At 42.3% G+C, this 19,184-nt stretch overlaps 1 protein-coding gene across 1 annotated transcript in view; it reads left to right on the top strand.

Moving 5' to 3' along the window:
* LOC147011559 (uncharacterized) overlaps window positions 1-19,184 on the top strand; it is a 97,732-nt gene that overhangs the window by 203 nt on the left and 78,345 nt on the right. The window contains exons 2-3 of the mRNA XM_085856349.1: window positions 8,548-8,961; window positions 9,789-10,208. Of these exons, the coding sequence (XP_085712475.1) occupies window positions 8,548-8,961; window positions 9,789-10,208 (834 nt within the window). The remainder of the gene's footprint in view (window positions 1-8,547; window positions 8,962-9,788; window positions 10,209-19,184) is intronic.

Genomic DNA, 19,184 nt, shown 5'->3' with positions numbered 1-19,184 from the left:
ATGCTCCACTGCAGGGATTCCAATGGAACCTTCGTGATGCAAACCAACTTTATTCTTCTCATATAAAATGTTTATCAACATCAATTTAAGATATCGATAATAAAGTAATCAATTAACTATGATATGTTTCCTCCCCAGCGAATATTCCAAGATCAAACACATTGCGGTTATATTGAGACACAACACGCATAATGACGTCACAGTGTATGCGCTCATGTATTTCCAATATTTTTGTGATGAAAACAAATTGTTTTAAGTTCGATAATATCAGGATAATCCCTGAGGAGAAGGTTGACCCCAATTAATTCAGATTGAAACTCAGGACCTGGGGATTCAGACAGTTGATTTAAATGTGTGACGTCATCTCCACTCATTGAAATACCAAAAAGATGAAAATGAGAAGAATGAGGATTCCCTCATTATAAACTCAGGACGAGAGAAAACGGACTTCCTCCCAATAATGAAACACAATCAGATTAGTAAGCAGAGAGCATGGGTAGTGTTGCAGCTGGTGACATTAAATTTTTGTCAGCACCAACTTGCATGCACACACACGAACACACACACACACACACACACACACACACACACACACACACACACACACACACACACACACACACACACACACACACACACACACACGCACACACAACGGTGGATACTTTGAGACCTGGGAAGGTTCCTATCCACCTTCTGCAACCCACATATTGAGATATACCAACCAACAACACACACGCACACACACACACACACACACACACACACACACACACACACACACACACACACACACACACACACACACCCAAGCTATTTATTGTTTGTGGTGATTGTGAACAAAAATGCGAAAGAGAGATTTATTGTGTCATTTGTGGGCATCAACAATTATTCAAATCAAATGGAAGACCAAGAAGGAACCCGAAGAAGTAAAGAGGAATGATGGAGTCATCAGGTGGAACCTTGATCGTGTTCGGGTTTGAACCGCTACTCCACAACCCTCAAACCCATCCAGGCGCAACCAAGTGAGACTTACAGAAAAAAAATCTGCAACAATTCATTCTCCTTCGAGAAATAGACAATTAAATGGAGGAACATAGAGATGAAGGAGAAGAAAAAGCAAGAATGAGAATGAATAAAGCGAATTGTGAAAAAATGAGAAAGGAGTGTGAAAGGAACAAAGAACAAAGATGCCAGGAAGAATCCGGACAGATAAACTTCAGCACCAACACCTGAAGCTCAAACGCAGCAACATGGACAAGCTACCAGGGGTCTGTAAGAATGAAAGATGTCGGGATGGTTTCACATGACAATCTCTTGTGACCATTCCTACCTTGTACACCGCTCCTTCCCAATCCCTTATCCAGGCGATGCATGATGTCATCACAGGGCACTGAAGGAAGGGAGTACTCCGTTTTTGCTCTGTTTGTTTTCTTGTTTATCCGGGCGAGATCTCAGACATCCTTTGAGATAGGAAGCTGAAATTTGGGGAAAAGGTGAAGATGTGCTTTGGCTAAAACTGTACGTTTTATTTTTTTATTAAAGGCCCGGTCACACCTTGACGTTTTAGCCAACGTATGCCGATTTTTGAATTTTTTTTCTAAAACGCTGGCACACGTTATGGGTAAGTTTTGATAACATTGAGAGCACGCTGAAAAACACTGCCATACATCGTTGTACGTTGGCTTTAAACGTTGTACTTTTCGGTTGTCCTCAAATTTTTTCATGCTTGAAATTTCACGACGTATGTCGGCGTATGACTCACACGTTCCGCTACGCTGGCCACAAGTTGTATGCACGGTCTGCGATCGTTGACAGACGTCAACACATGCTACTTGTAAGTTAATCATAAGTTGAGACACGCCGAGGTAATGTTTAGCGTACCCGAAACTTATTTCTAACCTATGATTAACGTGTTGTTGGCACGTTACGCGATCGTTGCCACACATCGACAGACGTTACTTTTAAGTTACTCATAGGCTGAAAGACGTCGGTATAATGGGTCGTCCTTGCGTCAGCGTCCACGGCCACGGCCAGGACACTTATTTGCAGCATTCTTCAAACTTTTCTTCGGCATGACGAGGATGTTCACACTTCGATGTCTAGCTTGGCTATGATTCCAATTGTCCATCGGCAGCATCTATTTAAAATAGTCGAGTTTGAGCGTTTTAACACGTTCAGAAGAAACGCTTCAAATTTCCAAACCCCAGCATCAAAAAAAAACAAAAAAAAAACATAGGCGAGTGACAGCAATTTAAATCGTTCATTGTAAACAATGAAACTAGCTGAGTGGTACCGTTTAAAAGTCGTTGAGTGGAAAACAAATCCAATTGTTGAGTGCAAGCGTCTACTTTCAATAGTGGGGTTTGAGCGATTTAGCACGTTCAATAGAAACGATTAAAATTTCCGAGCGCCAGCGTCAAAAAACAAAGGCGAGTGACAGCAATTTAAATCGTTCATTGTAAACAATGAAACTAGCTGAGTGGTACCGTTTAAAAGTCGTTGAGTGTAAAAAAAATCCAATTGTTGAGCGCAAGCGTCTACTTTCAATAGTGGAGATGCAGCCATTTAAATCGTTGAGTGGCAGCTTATGAACCTACCCGTGGACACGCGGACGCAAGGATGATCCATCATAACCCACACCCTCCACCTCACACTCACCTACTACTGCCAACATGAACAAACTACTACTAATACTAATACTAATACTAATACTAATACTGATACTAATACTGAAACTGATACTGATACTGATACTGTTCCTGCTGACATGGACATCGACTCAAAAAGGAACTCGAAAACACTGTTGGGTTCCCCTTTTATGAACACCATTTTTATATACCAATTCCCAAAACCACTGGAAACACGTCTTTATATGGCAGTTGTAAGCTGGAAACACATTCATTTTTTTTTTTTGTCGACCGGAAGACGTCATTGGAATATGTCTACATACGTCGATGTGTGTTGGGACTACGTAAAGAATTGGTTCAAAGCACGTCAAACATAAGTTAGAAATAAGTTTCGCGTAAAAAAAGACATTACCACGACGTGTTTCGACTTATGAGTAGCTTATAAGTAGCCTTTGTGGACGTGTGTAAGCGTCCACATATCATGTGTAAAACTTATCCCCATCGCATGCGGAACGTGTGTCATACGTCGAGTACGTCGTAAAATTTTGAACATGTTTAAAATTTCTTGACGTACTCTACTTACTACGACGTATGATAGCGTACTTTAGCGTTCTACTCACGTATACCAAACTTACTCATATCGTATTTGACGTGCCCCCAACGTTTTAGACACATTTTTCTTAGGTCGGCATACGCTGGCAAGATCGCCAAGGTGTGACCGCGATGTTGACACTTCCATTTCTACAGCAGTTATGATTCGAATCGTTGTGCGTCAGCCTTTTAATAGGCTACGTCACGACATCGTCGGCGATACGTGCAACGCGTTATGCCGAAGTTAGACTATCGTTGGGCATAGGTTGTGTAGGCCAACAACAGGCTCAGCATTCGTTGGTATAAGTTATCTATAACACAACGAAACGTTCTGTGTCCATTACTAATATGTTATGCATACGACCAACTCGTTATGAATACGTCCGAATCTTAAAAAAAACATCAAAAGTTCAACGTCAGCCAGCGTTTTACATACATTTTAATACGTTGCCATCGTTGGCTAAAACGTCAAGGTGTGACCGGGCCTTAATCAAGGAATTGATTCATCATCACACCATTTGAAAGCCTTTATCCCGAAGCAGGGGGTCAGCTTTTTGCGGGCTCCAATCATGGTACCCTTTCTTGTGGCAATGTTTTTACGGTGGGATGCCCTTCCTGACACCAACCCTTTCGTCGCTTAAGACTCTGCAGGGATAATTACCAGTATGCTGGTGCTCATTTCGCCGACCTTTGGAAGGATGACAGGTTGAATCAACCCCCTGATGCTAACTCACGACGTATGCCGGCGTGTATAACCTCAGGACTCACGACTCATAACTCACGACGTATAACCTCAGGACCCCAAGGATCCCAAGCCACCACCTTAACCACTAAGCCACACCAGGCTCAATGAAGGAATTGACTAATTACTTAATTTTTAACGATTTATTAATTCCCTTTTTTATTTTCTTTCTTATCTGGGCAATACCTCAAGCACCTTTTTAGCCAAGAAGCTGATACGTCGGTGGTACACACACCTTGGGGTTTATTTCCCTTTGCTCTACATGTTGTTTGTGGTGCCGAACCCAGTGCGTTCTCGAATGATAGCAATCCAAGGTTGTGAATGAACGTACATGTCAGCTTCCACTCGAATGGATCTTTGTCAGGTGGTGTCTGTGACTTCTCAGAGATGTTGCAGTGACTACATCAACTGCATAACGTTTTTGAAACTTGTATTTCAAATAAACAGATACAAAGTCAAATGAGCAAGTTCACCATCAATCACATGCAATGCCCAACTCCGATTCCCACATTGAGTTGTTTCCACGACCCAGTGTCCCTGTCCTGCCAGTACAACTCACACAGGTTCACCTCGTCCACTGTGGCTGTCGAACGATCGATTCCCATCATGGTGTTCCCCCTCATACGGTCGCCCGTTCAGGATGATTAACGAGCTCAAAATAATTATTTCCAGACCCACAATCTTAATGAGTTTTAATCAACCTGATTAGAATCAGATCCATGCATTAACAACCACTCTGGACATTAACACCTCATTCACTCATCAGAGTTAAATCGAGCATGGGGACGATGGATACACACGACTCATCGCATGTCACTCTTCTCTCCGCACCTACCTCTCCCGGGTTTATATAGCATCACAGAACGATCTCGTGTCTTCCAGTAACTGTGATTCTCGTCCATATTGGAAGTTTTGCCTGAGAACGTCCCAGCCTCTTCAGAAATCTCACCAGGAAGTTTACAGTTCAATACCGCCTTCTACAGTCTAAATTATCTCATTACATCAAGCAGTTTATATTACAATTTACCAATCCATACAACACGAAACATAACATGTAACCATCAATTTTAATCGTTCATTTACAGGCATTTACTCATGCTTACAATATCTACCTTTTACTTGACATGATGTTTGGGTATGACAATGAACAAGCGATTTGGGTATGACAATGAACAAGTGATTTGGGTATGACAATGAACAAGAGATTTGGGTATAAAGGTTATTTTTGATTTATTGATTGATCAATTACTTGATTAACTCTTCATTTTTGGATTTATTCGTTAATTTTCAAAAAGTTACAGATTCGGATAAAACAATGGTAGTTTAGGTATGCTTTCAGCCAATTGATAAATAAATTAATTATGTCAGATTATTGTTTATTTATTTTCATTATGCAATTAATCAATCAATGATTGATTGAATGTACACTGCTCCCTCCCAATTCCGTCTCCATGTGCTGCAAGGTGGCATTGCACCCCCCCCCCCAAACCCAAAGACACCCTGGCGATGTCACGTGCTGGAGGATTTGTTATTTATTTATTTGGCATGGGGGTGGTGCACTTTGAAAGTACCTCTACATGTTTACATCCTTTTTGCCACATCATCCCAACATCCTTTTATATTTTGAAAAAAACGTTCTTTATTACTTGTTTCCATGCTTTTTAAATACTAGTGCATGCCCGTATGTGCGTGGCCGTACGTGCAAAACAAAAATAATAATAATAACTTTCAAACAACAACAATGCCAGAAACAACAACCACACAGGCCGTTCCTTCGCTCTCGCGTGCCCGTACGTGCGTTGCTGTACGTGCAAAAAAAAAAACTTTCAAACAACCACACAGGCCGTTCCTTTGCTCTCGTAAACAATAACTGGATTGGGGCAATGTGTTTATCTATAAATGCGCATAAGAAATCGAGAAATTATTATAATACAGTAAGTCATCACTATCCAGAAGTCCGTACGTTGTAACCCGTAATGGGGAACGCGGCTGAAGATCTCTTCCCCAACAGCCACGCCTACGCAGCAACGTGTCTTGTCATTGGTAACGAAGGCGCCCTTTCCCCATCGGCCACGCCTACGCAGCAACGTGTCCTGTCATTGGTTTGGTAAATAAATGGCCATAACTTGGGAGCCACTTGTCCGATTAATATCAAACCTTCAAAAGGCACATACTCAGGTCCCCAGCAATATATCTGGCAAGTTTCAATTCGATCGGACCAGTGGTTGTCGAGAAACAGCGGTCACAGACACACACAGATTGCTGGAATTATAGATAGATGTGTTTACATGCTGGAGAGGTTTATTTTGATTGCATGACGAAAGAGCTTGTCGATTATTTGTGAAAACACTTTGCATTAAATCGTGTTATTATTTTGTACAGTAAATCAAAGCACAGTGTTATATGTACAATAGATAGTGCACAGACTTATCTAAACAACACAAGGTGGGCATTAGACACAACAATGAGGTGTACATGATATTCCACCATTTTCCTGATATGGAGTGGATTCGTGGATTTAACAATACAATGTGTATAGTGGAATAGTAAATATAAGCACACAGTTGTGTGTACAGTAGATAGTACCCAAACTATCTTTTTAATCCAAGGTGGGAGGTAGACGGTACAATTATTATGTAGCAGTTAGAACAGCTAGATATCTTATTTATTTATTTTATTGAAATTCACCCTGAACAAGGCTGAGAGCCACGAAACATGAAAGGCCACTGAGAAAAAGAAAAGGGAAAACTGACAAAATCTTCACCGAGTCCTCAAAACTAGGAACCTCTTCAAGGGACCACTGTGCAGGAGGGGGTAACTAGACCAGATGAAAAAATAAATTCTCCTCCTTCCATTGGGTGTTTTTTCGGAGACACCATCTCCATACCGGATTGTCGTTGGATCCCGAAAGGAGCTCTTCCACCCTTTGTCAGGTGTTCTTTTTAATCCAGGCAGTGTGTCACACTCATCCTCCCCACTAACAAAGCCAGTGAGAGATGTCGGTTTAGTTATTGCAACCCGACCATGCTTCTCTTGTTAATGTCATGTTTTCTCTTGGTAATGTGCCACAATACTCTGCAGGGTGGTCCAGATGTCTTGTTGCCCCTATTTAATTCTCTAAAACTAACTTTTTTGGTTTACCAATGTGTGTGTGTGTGTGCGTGTGTGTGTGTGTGTGTGTGTGTGTGTGTGTGTGTGTGTGTGTGTGTGTGTGTGTGCGTGTGTGTGTGAGTGTGTGTGTGTGTGTGTGTGTGTGTGTGTGTGTGTGTGTGTGTGTGTGTGTGTGTGTGTGTGTGTGTGTGTAATGCAATGTAAACAATATAAAAATGGCAAATATAAACTTTATTAAACATCATTATTGCAAATATTAACAACATCTTTATTAAGGCTCCAGTAAGTCTGCAAGAGAAGAAGCATTTTCTTTACACAGGATGATTCGATGCCATGTCCGATGATAAATGGTACACACCATTAGCCAGGTCCACTTGTGCAAATGAATGGGAAAAGGAAAAAAATGTTCGGTGTCTCAAGACATCTGGACCTCCCTGTATGTCAAAACAAGAAGAAGAAGAAGAAGAAGAAGAAGAAGAAGAAGAAGAAGAAGAGAAGAAGAAGAAGAAGAATAAGAAGAAGAGAAGAAGAAGAAGAAGAAGAAGAAGAAGAAGAAGAAGAAGAAGAAGAAGAAGAAGAAGAAGAAGAAGAAGAAGAAGAAGAAGAAGAAGAAGAAGAAGAAGAAGAGAAGAAGAAGAAGAAGAAGAAGAAGAAGAAGAAGAAGAAGAAGAAGAAGAAGAAGAAGAAGAAGAAGAAGAAGAAGAAGAAGAAGAAGAAGAAGAAGAAGAGGAAGAAGCAAAAGAGAAGAAGAAACCTCACTAACAGAGTAACGTTCGTGCGTGGATCCACCCACTCTTCTTTCCCTTCCTATTTCCATGCATAAACATACAGTTTTGCTTACTTTTCGTAGAACCTTGTTGGTTGGTCAGTACGTACTATGACGTCATTAGGCACACTCATTTATCTGTGATTGGCACATGCCTCTACAGCCCCAGCCCCACAATGTTGATTGGCACACGTGGTCCCGCCCACTCGTTATCCTTCCTCTTGCTGTACTGTAAGTCCCATCGAGGTATAGTTTTGTTTTGTAATACTTTCCGTGGAATCCTTTCAAGTTATGAAAAATTGGAGTAGTCATGGACATTCCCTCCATAAAATGCACTCAATTCGTGCTCAAACCAAGTCCTGGTCCACTTGTGCAAATGAATGGGAGCTGATGAGGGAGCTGATGAGGTTCAAACAATTTTGAGTTTGGTTCGTGAAAGAATAAGAAGAATTACAAAACGGCTGTTTTGGGGGTGGTTAATTATGTATTTTAATAATCTTGTCCAAAAGTTTAAATAACGTTGTTAGATATGAAATCCTCCATGGAAGACTTGTAGGTACTTTACAGGTTTCACAGTTTGTATCTTTGTGAGTTGTGTTTTGATGATGTGTTATATTAAACCAATATGGAGTGTCCGGGTAATCCCTACATTGGAAATCTACAAACTTCCTCATATTTATATTATTGTTGTCCAATTTTCCCAACAGAATCATGGAGTCGGGACACGAAGTATTGCACAATAGAAGGGACAATAGAACTCTGTGCACCACTTGAGGTGAAAGGTGTTCAGGGCGAGGATGTGATTATTCCTTGCCGGTTTCGTCACAATGAAGGAGGCGACATAAAAGAACTGGGATTGGTTTTCAAAAAATATTATAATTACAAACAGGACGTGATCTTCAACAGCTCCTCAAAATATACAGATTGGAGATTCAAGGGGAGGATTCAAACCGTGGGAAACCCAAGTGAGGGAGACGGGTCGGTGAGGATCAGAGATCTGAAGATGGAGGACGAGGGAATGTATGGGTGTCGGTTTGTGTTCGATCAGTGGAGATCTCAGAGGTGGGAACATGTTGGATTTGAACCGAGATCATGGAAACGAACAAAGGTTCAAGTTGATGGTGAGTTTGTTTTCGTTATGTAATACAAACTATGATGGATAATAAATATTTCTTAAACATTATTTTATTGATGAATCTTCCTATCCCGTACGTATTGGGATCACGAGCTGTATTGAACCCCCCCCCTCCGGTACACCCACTCAGCTTGTCTATCTGTGTCACGTGTCCTGTTTTATCCACTCCAGTGATCGGATATCAAACCTCTCTCCTCTCATGAACCTTCATTTGTGTATTTTATAAGAACAAAGAACCTTGATGGAGGAGGTCATTCGGCCCATCATACCTGAGCGACAGCAACACCATTATTAAGTAAATCCGTCAAGCTCACCACTTCAAATATTTGAGGGGGGGTTCGTTTGTTTGTTGGTTTCGTTTTGGGGGGTAGTGGGGATGAGAACAGTGCAGCAGGGGGGCATCACCCATGGAATTAAAAATAGATTTAAATTATTTTTTGGAAGGGGGGGACGGGGGACAAAGGCAGTTTTAGGGTAAAGAATGCACAATCACTGACACCTCACATTATGTTTAGCCAAATCCCTCTCACGTGTTTTGTTGCACACGGTGAGGATAAAGTCGGGAAGCATAGCAAGGAAAGGTGACGACATCAGACCATTTCACTCCAAGAGAACAAAATGTAACATTAGTCCGATGTTTCCGGATCACCAAGTTCACCCGGAGTTTCACAAGTATCACCAAAAACAACCTTTCACTCACCCTGGATTATAATATAAATGTTTATCATGACCCGTCATGTTGGAGTGCATCATGGATAGTAGAATATTTTCTATCCATCCCTCATTTCACATCTCAACCACTTTTCCTTACAGGATCACGGATCCATAACCCGTACAATTGTACAATGGAAGGGACAAAGAAACTTTGTGTCCAACGCAAGGTGATCGGTGTCCAGGGAGAGGCTTTCGTTCTTCCCTGCCTGTTTAATCACAATGAAGGAAACAACATCACAGATCTGAGTTTCGTTTTGTATAAATATTATAATTCTCGATACAATGTGATCTTCCACAGTTCCACGAATGATACACATGAGAGATTCAAGGGGAGGATTCAAAGCCTGGGAAATCCAAGTGAGGGAGACGGGTCAGTGAGGATCAAAGATCTGAAGAAGGAGGACAAGGGAAGGTACAAGTGTGTGTTTGAGTTTGATCAGTGGGAAGGTTTTTGGAATCAGTGGAAACGTGTTCGATTTGAACCGAGACCAGGAAGGCGAACGAAGGTTCAAGTTGATGGTGAGTTTTTTGTTTCGTATTATACAAACTATAATGGATAACGAGACATTTTAGCTATCGCTTCGCTGATGGGTTTTCATTCTTCCATTTGCTTGGAAATCAGCTGGCATCACCTTCTTCAGCCAACTACTTCTTCTTCTCAACAGCAACAATTATTCCCACTTTCTTACGGGATTGGCTGGGGGAAGTTTGCCTGAAGTCTTTCACAAACGGGCTGGCCAAGCCTGACGTTCGATTAAGGTTGGGGCAGGAATTTGACATTTGTTCAGGGTGCCTGCAATGGCTTGCCCACTCTTTGCGAAGGACACCATGGGATCTTTAACGTCCACCAACTAATTCTGCCAGACGGTACTCAGTGTAAGGTCTATCCGAGGGAAGGCACACTCATTGATGAATCAACCTACCTGTGAAACACCAGGATGACAGTTCATAGATGGGTCGGGATTCAAACCCAGGCTATACAACTCAGAGGTGAGTGTGTGTACCTCAAGGCTACCCTTGATATAGGCCAATTGTTCAGTGAAAAATGTTCCTTAAAAAAAAAAATCACTAAATGAATGTTCCTCGGCTTCAGTGGAGTAAATGGTCAGAGTCCTCTGAGTCTGGAATGTCAGTGTGAACCCGAGCGGAGGGACACCAAAGACTCTTAAAATGGTACTTGCTGCTTCCTTGTTGGATGCTTAGCATTGAAAACGGATAGAACACACACATTGATGCCTCAACCTGCATGTGAAACACCGGGATGACAGTTTATATCTGGGCCGAGATTCAAACCCAGCAGAGACAACTTCGAGGCGAGTGTGTGTAGCTCTTGGTTCATCAGCCAAGGTTGTTGCTGATTTTTATAAGTCGAGCGCACGCCAAGTAGCTTGAGCACTCAATCAAGCACGACATTCAAAATGATTGCGAAGGAACGGCTGGCTTGACAAGCACTCAGTTTGCTCGGTGTGTGACAACTGAACACACCCTGCAATTACCTCCGCCACCGAAAGTGGATGGAGGTTATGTTTTCATCCCCTCTCTGTCTGCTTGTTTTTTTCTTGCGAAAATCGAATCTCAAGTCTATTGGTTGGTCCTGTGCATTATTCTGTCTGTCTGTATGTTTATCACCTACAGGTCACAATTTTAAACCAATCTTCACGAAACTTCACCATATGGTTGAGTTTGTCATAAGGAATAAACCTGTTGTTTTTGAGGTCAACATGGATCAAAAGGTCAACATAGACCCAAGGTCACCAAATAAGGTGGACTTTCTAAAATCCTCAATTTTCATCCCATTGACTTGAAATTTGAAGAGCATTTATATTTCAGGTCAATGAATTCAACCACCAATTATTTTTGTGATAAACATCGTCCAATGGGCAACATAGGCCCAAGATCAACAAAATTGTCAAATTCTTAAAATCCTCAATTTTCATCCGATTGACGAGAAATTTCAACAGGATTTCCAGATCAGATTACTGAATTCAACCAGCCAATTATTTTTGAGGTCAACATTGGACAAAAAGTCAGCAACTTCGGTGAGATGTCTAAAATCCTCAATTTTCATCCAATTGACATGACATTTGAAGAGTATTGTTGAATTTGGTCATGGAATTCCACCACCAATTGTTTTTCAGGTCAAATTTGTTTTGTGGATTTCACAAGTATCATGCTATTTGTGACATCATTCTTGTTTGTTTGTGTCAGTTAAAAGTTAGAGGATATAGCCAGTAAGGATTGGTTGTGGTATTTATAGATAAGCATTAGTAAATGCCTATATATGAACGATTAAAATTGACGGATCCATGTTATATGTTTCTTGGAGCATGGATTGGTGAATTGTAATATAAACTTGATGTAACGAGATAATTTTGACTTCCGATGGCAGTATTGTACTGCAAACTGCTTGATGAGATTCCTGAAGATGCTGGAATGTTCTCAGACGAAACTTTCAGGATGGACAAGAATCGCATTTGCTGGAAGGCACAGGATCATTCTGTGTCACTATATAAACCCGTGAGTGAGGACTGTAGAGAGACAGATGACATATGACGAGACGTGTGTATCCATCGTCCCCATGCTTGATTTAACTCTGATGAGTGAACGAGGTGGAGATGTCCAGAGCGGCTGTTAACATGTGGAGCCGATTATAATCAGGTTGATTAAAACTCATCAAGATTGTGTATCAGGAAAGAATTTCTTTCAACTCTCCTATCATCCTGTACAGGCCAGCATACGAGAGAGAACAACGAGATATAACTCAATATTTCGACTCCCCAGAGGATGAAGTGAGCATGCGTTAGATTGTGCCTTCAGTACTGAGACACTAGGCAATAACAACTTGACGTGGGAATCAGAGTTGGACATTGTTTCTCATGGTAAACTTCCTCATTTGACTTTGTATCAGTTTAATTGAAATACAAGTTTAAAAAACGTTATGCTGGTGATGTGGTCACTGTAACATCACTCAGTAGTCACAGACCCCAAATGATGAAGATCCATTGGAGAGGTAGCTGACCTGTACATTCGATTATAACCTTGGATTGCAGTCATAAGAGAGCCAACTCGGTTTGGCACCACGAAAAACATAGGTACACGAAAGGGAAGGAAACCCCAAGGTGTATACCCCCGACATTTGGCGTCCAGGATCCATCAGTGGTAAAAGGCTTTACGGTGTCACAGAAACAGCAGGAGAGGAAGACTACACATAAGCCATGGTACTGCGGTTGTGGTCTGAGTTCAAATCGACTGCTCATCCATCTCTCATGGAGTTTGACAAGTGAATTGAGCGAGGCGAGTGGCTTGGACTGAAGGGAGAGACACTTATGGTGTTTGTTAAATAACAGCAAGCGACTGCAAAAGAAGAGAAGGCTCGGGAACTTGAAGAGAGACAAGCGGTATGTGAGGAACATAGTATGAGGAAACAGAGTGAGGAACGTGAGCGCACCCGGGAAGCCAAATGGATGAAGGAGGAAATGCGAATGAAGATTGAATTGGTGAGAATACAGTTAGAGATTGAAGCAGCTACACGTGCTCGCACCGCACCGCACCTGGCACTGGTGGTGTATGAATAATGGCGAACAAGCCAAAGCTCCCCACATTTGATGAGAAATGCGATGAGCTGGACGCATACCTTGATAGGTTTGAGTGTTTCCCTCGAATCAACATCGGGAAAGAGAGGACTGGGCAGTTAGTCTCAGCCCCCTTCTCACAGACAGAGCACTCCAAGTGTATACCAGTCTGCCCTTGGAGAATGCTCACGGCTATGATCGCTTGAAAGTGGCCTTGTTGAAGAGGTAGGAACTAATAGAGGATGGACATCACCAGAGGTTCAGAGAAATTAAACCTGACGAAGAGGAAACTGCGTTTCAGTTCGTGACACGTTTGAGACGGTGCTTCACACAATGAACTTTGATGGCAAAGTGTGAATGTGGCTTTGAAGCATTAACCAACTTGTTGCTTCATGAACATTTCCTTCGTGTGTGTTCTGTTCCTATGTGAGAGAGTGCCTCAGGACACGGAAGCAATAACAGCCTTGGCTGAGCAGTATATTGAAGCACATGGAGGGTGTTTACTGAGTGGTCATTCAAGAAGAAGGACGTTACAAGGAAACCAAGGTCGGACAGTTTGCTGCACAAGACTGACCCATCTCAGCCTACAAAGCCACAATTCAGGAGAATCGAGAGGGAATGCCTCTATTGGAAGAACAAAGACCACATGATAGCTGATTGTCGATTGAGGAAGGCAGCTCAGATGAAGCCACAACAGAAGGCAGCCAGTGAATTGCATGATTTACAGAGGAAAGATGTTATTTGCAGAGCAGAGCCAAAAGAGCAGTCTGCATTAGCTGTGCAAAAGTGTCCTGAAGAAATCTTGGTGAACAAAGGAGGATATGTATGTATCCTGCTTTTGTCAACACCTCAACACCTACATAGGAGAGGTGGAGGTCCTGTGCATGGAAGACCCCATTTGTGACCTTGTGATTGGTAATATACCAGGAGCACAAGAGGTCAAGGATCCAGACCCAAGTGGATTCCACAGCTGGCACAAAGAGCAGTGACGAGAGCACAGATCAAGCACAACAAGGACAACATCAAACTATTGAAGGTGTCACAACCTGACATTCATTCCTAAGGTGACTGCAAGAGCTCGAGCAAGCTCAGAAGGAAGATGTTTCACTTCAAAGGTTGTGGAAGGAGGTCCAGGATACCAGAATTCATCAGACGTGGGACAAGAGCAAGTTCAGGCTCGAAGTCCACAAAGGTGTCTTCCACCCGAGCTCTACAACTGACATGACCGAAGTGAAGCAAATCATCATTCTGACCAAGTACCGGGAGGCTGTGATTGAATTGGCACACAAGTAGATTGTTTGAGGTCATCTTGGAGTAAAGAAGACAACTGACAGAATAACCAGCAACTTGCATTGGTCAGGGATAACCAGTGATGTCAGCAGATTCTGCAAGTCCTGCGACATCTTCCAGAGGACCATCCCCAAAGAGAGGGTTTCCAAGATACCATAGGAAACCATGCCGTTGATAGAGGAGCCCTTTCGCAGAGTGGCCATGGACCTGATTGGACTGTTGTCCCCAGTGTCTGATAAGGGCGACAAGTACATCTTGACTGTTGTGGACTACACTACTAGGTACCCTGAAGCAATTGCACTTCCCAAAATTGAGAGGGAGAGAGTTGCGGAAGCACTGCCAGAAGTCTTCTCCCGAGTAGGACTCCCCCAAGAGGTACTGAGTGACCGAAGTACTCAATTTACATCGGACCTGATGAAGGAGGTGTGTCGACTCATTGTGATGAAGCAACTCTTCATGACACCATATAACCCGAGGTGCTATGGACTTTGTGAATTGGTCAATGGAGTTCTGAAGAGCATGCTGAGGAAGATGTGTCAAGAGTGACCATGTTATTGGAACCGGTACCAGCAGGCAGTGATATTCACTTACAGAGAGGTACCTCAAACAATACTGGGTTCTCACCATTTATCTACTCTATGGACGAACTGTAAGATGGCCCATACAGTTGTTGAAGGAGCTGTGGACTGGAAAGAACATGGTGGAGGTTCATAATGCCGACCAATATGTTTTTGACTTGCGTAATCCACTGGAGGACGCTTGCCGACTGGCGCAAGAGAATCTACATGCAGCACAAAGCACTCAGAAGCATTTATATGATAACAAAACACTGAGACAAACTTCAAGGTCGGAGACAGGGTTCTAGTGCTGCTACCAATGGAGCACAACCATTTGACAAAATGAAGCTGGAAGACCATGAGCTGGCTCCAGATATCGATGAGACCTTGGCCACCTTCAGCAAGTGGTAATTGGCCACAGCGAGTTGCAGCCAGTGCTCCACACTCCAGAAGAAGTCAAGTGTATGTTTTTGGAGTGTGACAAGTAGGTATCCAGGTGGGTGCAAACATATCATTTTATGCAATGGCATGGAGGCAATGAGATTATTGATGACAAGAGTTCTTCCTTGATAGGAGAGTTTTTGTTTTTTTTGTGTACCTTGGTCGAGGCTCGTATGAGAGCTAACACACAACTCACAGCAAGGAGGCATGAGACAAGAGGGGCGGGAGTGGAAGGCACAAAACACTGGGGAACAGACACATTAGGTGAACTGTGGAAGGGAGAGGGATGGGGATGGGATGGGGAACATGGCGAAGAGAAGATGGACATTACAGGGACTTTCAGGAAGGAAAGCAGGAGAATTGAAGGAAGTGCGCTTGGGTGGATTATCGGGGTAGAAAAGATCGAGGATTTGGATGGGGGAAGATAAGAGGTGGTGGTGAACAGCTGTTTTGAAAGCCTGGAGGGAAGAATGGGAAAGAATAGAGTGAGGAAGTTTATTCCAAAGGCGGGAAAAAAGAGGAATGAAAGAGTGAAGATGAGCAGTGATTCGTGATTTTGGTAGTTTTACCAGAAGGGGGTTGTTGGCGGACCTTGAGCGCCCTGTGGAAATGTGGTGAGGACAAATCGCAGAGAGAGCAGGGGGGCAAGGCTGGAGAGGAGTCGGTAGAAGACAGAAAGACCACCGACCAACCTGCGGTAATTGAGTGAGAGGCCCAAAGACTCAGCTTCATTGCGGGAGAAGCCGATGATCTTAAATGCCCTGGTTTCGACAGCGTGAAGCCGAGAAAGGTGGGAGGCAGGAGCACCAGCCCAGAGGGGAGAGCAGTACTCCATCAGGCCACGGACAAAAGCTTTGTAAGTGGTCAGGAGCTCAAGAGGGCCGAGGAAGGACTTTGCACGATGGAGGATTCCCAGTCGGCGACTGGCTTTTGAGGCAAGGTTGGAAATGTGACTTTCCCAGGAAAGGTCATGGCAGATAGTGAGACCCAGAAGCTTGAAAGAAAAGACTTCTGCCAGAGGATTGTTGAGAAAGTGGATGGGGGGTTTTTCTAAACGGTCCTTTCGAAGAGACATAGTGAGAGTGTGAGATTTGTCTGGATTGAAAGACATGTTCCACGTGTTGGACCAGTTTGTGATTTTATCCAGATCTGCAGTGAGCAAAGAAGCTGCTGCTTGCCGGTCTGAGGGATGACAGATGGTACGGCAGAGGGTGAAGTCGTCGGCAAAGAGAAATAGAGGATTTTCCAGAGAGTCCGAGAGATCATTGATGAAAACCAGAAAAAGAACAGCGCCCAGAACGCTACCTTGAGGAACTCCAGCCTGCACAGGAAGAGGGGATGAAAGAACTCCATTTAGGGCCACACGTTGACTGCGACAGGAGAGGAAGTCTGCGAGCCATGAGTGGAGATGGCCTTGAATACCATGGGAAGAGAGTTTGGTGAGTAGGGCAGGGTGCCAGACTGTGTCAAAAGCACGTGATATGTCCAGGGATACGGCTCGGATTTCCTGTCTGGCATTGAGGACCTCCATCCATTGATGGGAGAGCAGAAGCAGCATATCCAGGGTTGAAAGAGAAGTCCTTTCCAACGGGATAGTTTCTTCATTACCTTGTCCAGCAAACCCATCCAGTTTTGCTGTTCAATAGAGTTGTTTCCCAGAATAACTCCAAGGTATTTGATACCATTTTGCTTTCAGCTCATTCTTCTTGTTTAGACAATTGGTGGGCAAGTTCCAGGTACCAAAAGTGCTTCACTCTTTTTCCAATTCCCCTGGCCTGAACGAGCCTGACAATATGTTTTTAATGCCTGAGACACCACAGTGACATCAGTATTATTTATTTTACAAATATACAGACATCATCTGCAGAAGCAGAAATTTTGCTTGGTGTCATGAGAATTGAACTGCTGAAGCCAGAAATGCGTGCATGTAATTAGAGCACAAGTGGTTAGATGTCGAGATTATAAAAATCCAGATAGTGGGCAACCTTGTCATACTCCCTGCTGTACAGTAATAGGGCTGCAAAATACATCGTTAATTTTGAGAACAATGGATATATTACAACATAAAAGCTTAACATACGAGATAAAATTAGGGCCAAAACCAAATTTTTCTAAAACTCTAAAAAGGTATGTGTGGTCAATACAATCAAAAGCCTTTCCTTGGTCAATAAAAACCAGACCAACATTCTTGTTAAAATTGTTGCAAAACAAAATAGTATCACGGATAAAAAAGACATTCTCAAAAATCGTACATCCAGGGATACCCTGCTCTATCCTGCGTTGGAGTGGTGACCAGTCCAGGATCGTGCCCAATAGCCCAGGAGACTGCTTCTTCAGCACCGACGTTCTGTACAGAGTACAGTCCCGATGGATAGATGGAGTACGTGGGGTACAATGGCGTCCCAGATACACTTGAAAAATTCGCCTGTTAGTCCATCAAGCCCAGGGGCTTTGTCATGTTTTAAGGCATTCAAGGCAGTGGTAAGTTCAGACAAAATAAGGGGAGTCTCCAACTGCTGCTTCTGGTTCTCCATCAATGTTGGACGATTGGAAACAAATTCAGATACATAATCATGGTAAATATCATGTTGCATAAACAATTGGTTAAAATGATTCCAAGCTCATTTTCTGATTGGGTCATCCTCACAAAGGAGTTTCCAATCATGCAGTAAGTGTGTTATCAATGAGGATGAGGTCTCCTTTCGAAGGTTGAAGAAAAATTTGGTTGGGGCGTCGCAGTCATGTAAGTGTTTCATTTTTAGGCTTAATCAATTATTTACTCAATTATTTAATCATAGTCGATTTATTAATCCCTCATTTATTTTCTTTCTCATCTGGACAATATCTCAGGCACCTTTTCAGCGAGGAAGCTGATATATGGACACAACATTAACCAAGTGATTTGGTTATAAAGTGTATTTTTGTATTAATTAATTAATTGATTGATTAAAAATTCATTTTTTGATGAATTACTTAATTATAAAAAAAGTTCCAGATTCGGATGAGACAATGGTGATTTTGGTATGCTGTGAGAAAAATGATTAAGAAATTAATTAATTTACAATCATTCTTTATTTATTTTGATGATGCAATGAATCAACGATCAATTAGTTATTCTACACCACTCCCTCCCAATTCCGTTTCCATGTGCTGCACGGTGGCATCACTAGGCACCTCAGGCACCCCACAATGTTGTGCGCTGGAAGATTTGTAATTTAATCATTTGGCATGGGGGTGGTATACTTTGAATGTACCTCTACTTGATTATTACTTAGCGAAAAAATATTTTTGGCAAGTATGTTGGGTCTGTGGAGTTTGTCTATCTGTCTGTTTGTCTGTTTGTCACGATTTTTGGCCAAAGTTTTCAAGCAATCGCTCTGAAATTTTTTTGTGTGTGTCAGGTGACTGGCCAAGGACAGCAATGCTTAATATTGGTGAAGATCCGAATCCAGACCTGAGAATGTTTGAAGTGATTCTTCACCATTGAGAAATAGGGCCAATACATATATATATATATATATATATATATATATATATATATATATATATATATATATATATATATATATATATATATATATATATATATATATATATATACACATACAGGGTGTCCCAAAAAATGTACTCACATT

This window comes from Eptatretus burgeri, chromosome 15, assembly GCF_056783735.1.
Source record: "Eptatretus burgeri isolate ZD-2024b chromosome 15, Ebu_testis_v1, whole genome shotgun sequence".
NCBI classification, from domain to species: Eukaryota; Metazoa; Chordata; class Myxini; order Myxiniformes; family Myxinidae; genus Eptatretus; species Eptatretus burgeri.
Note: the sequence above shows the minus strand (reverse complement) of the source record. Positions and strands in the feature narration are given on the sequence as shown.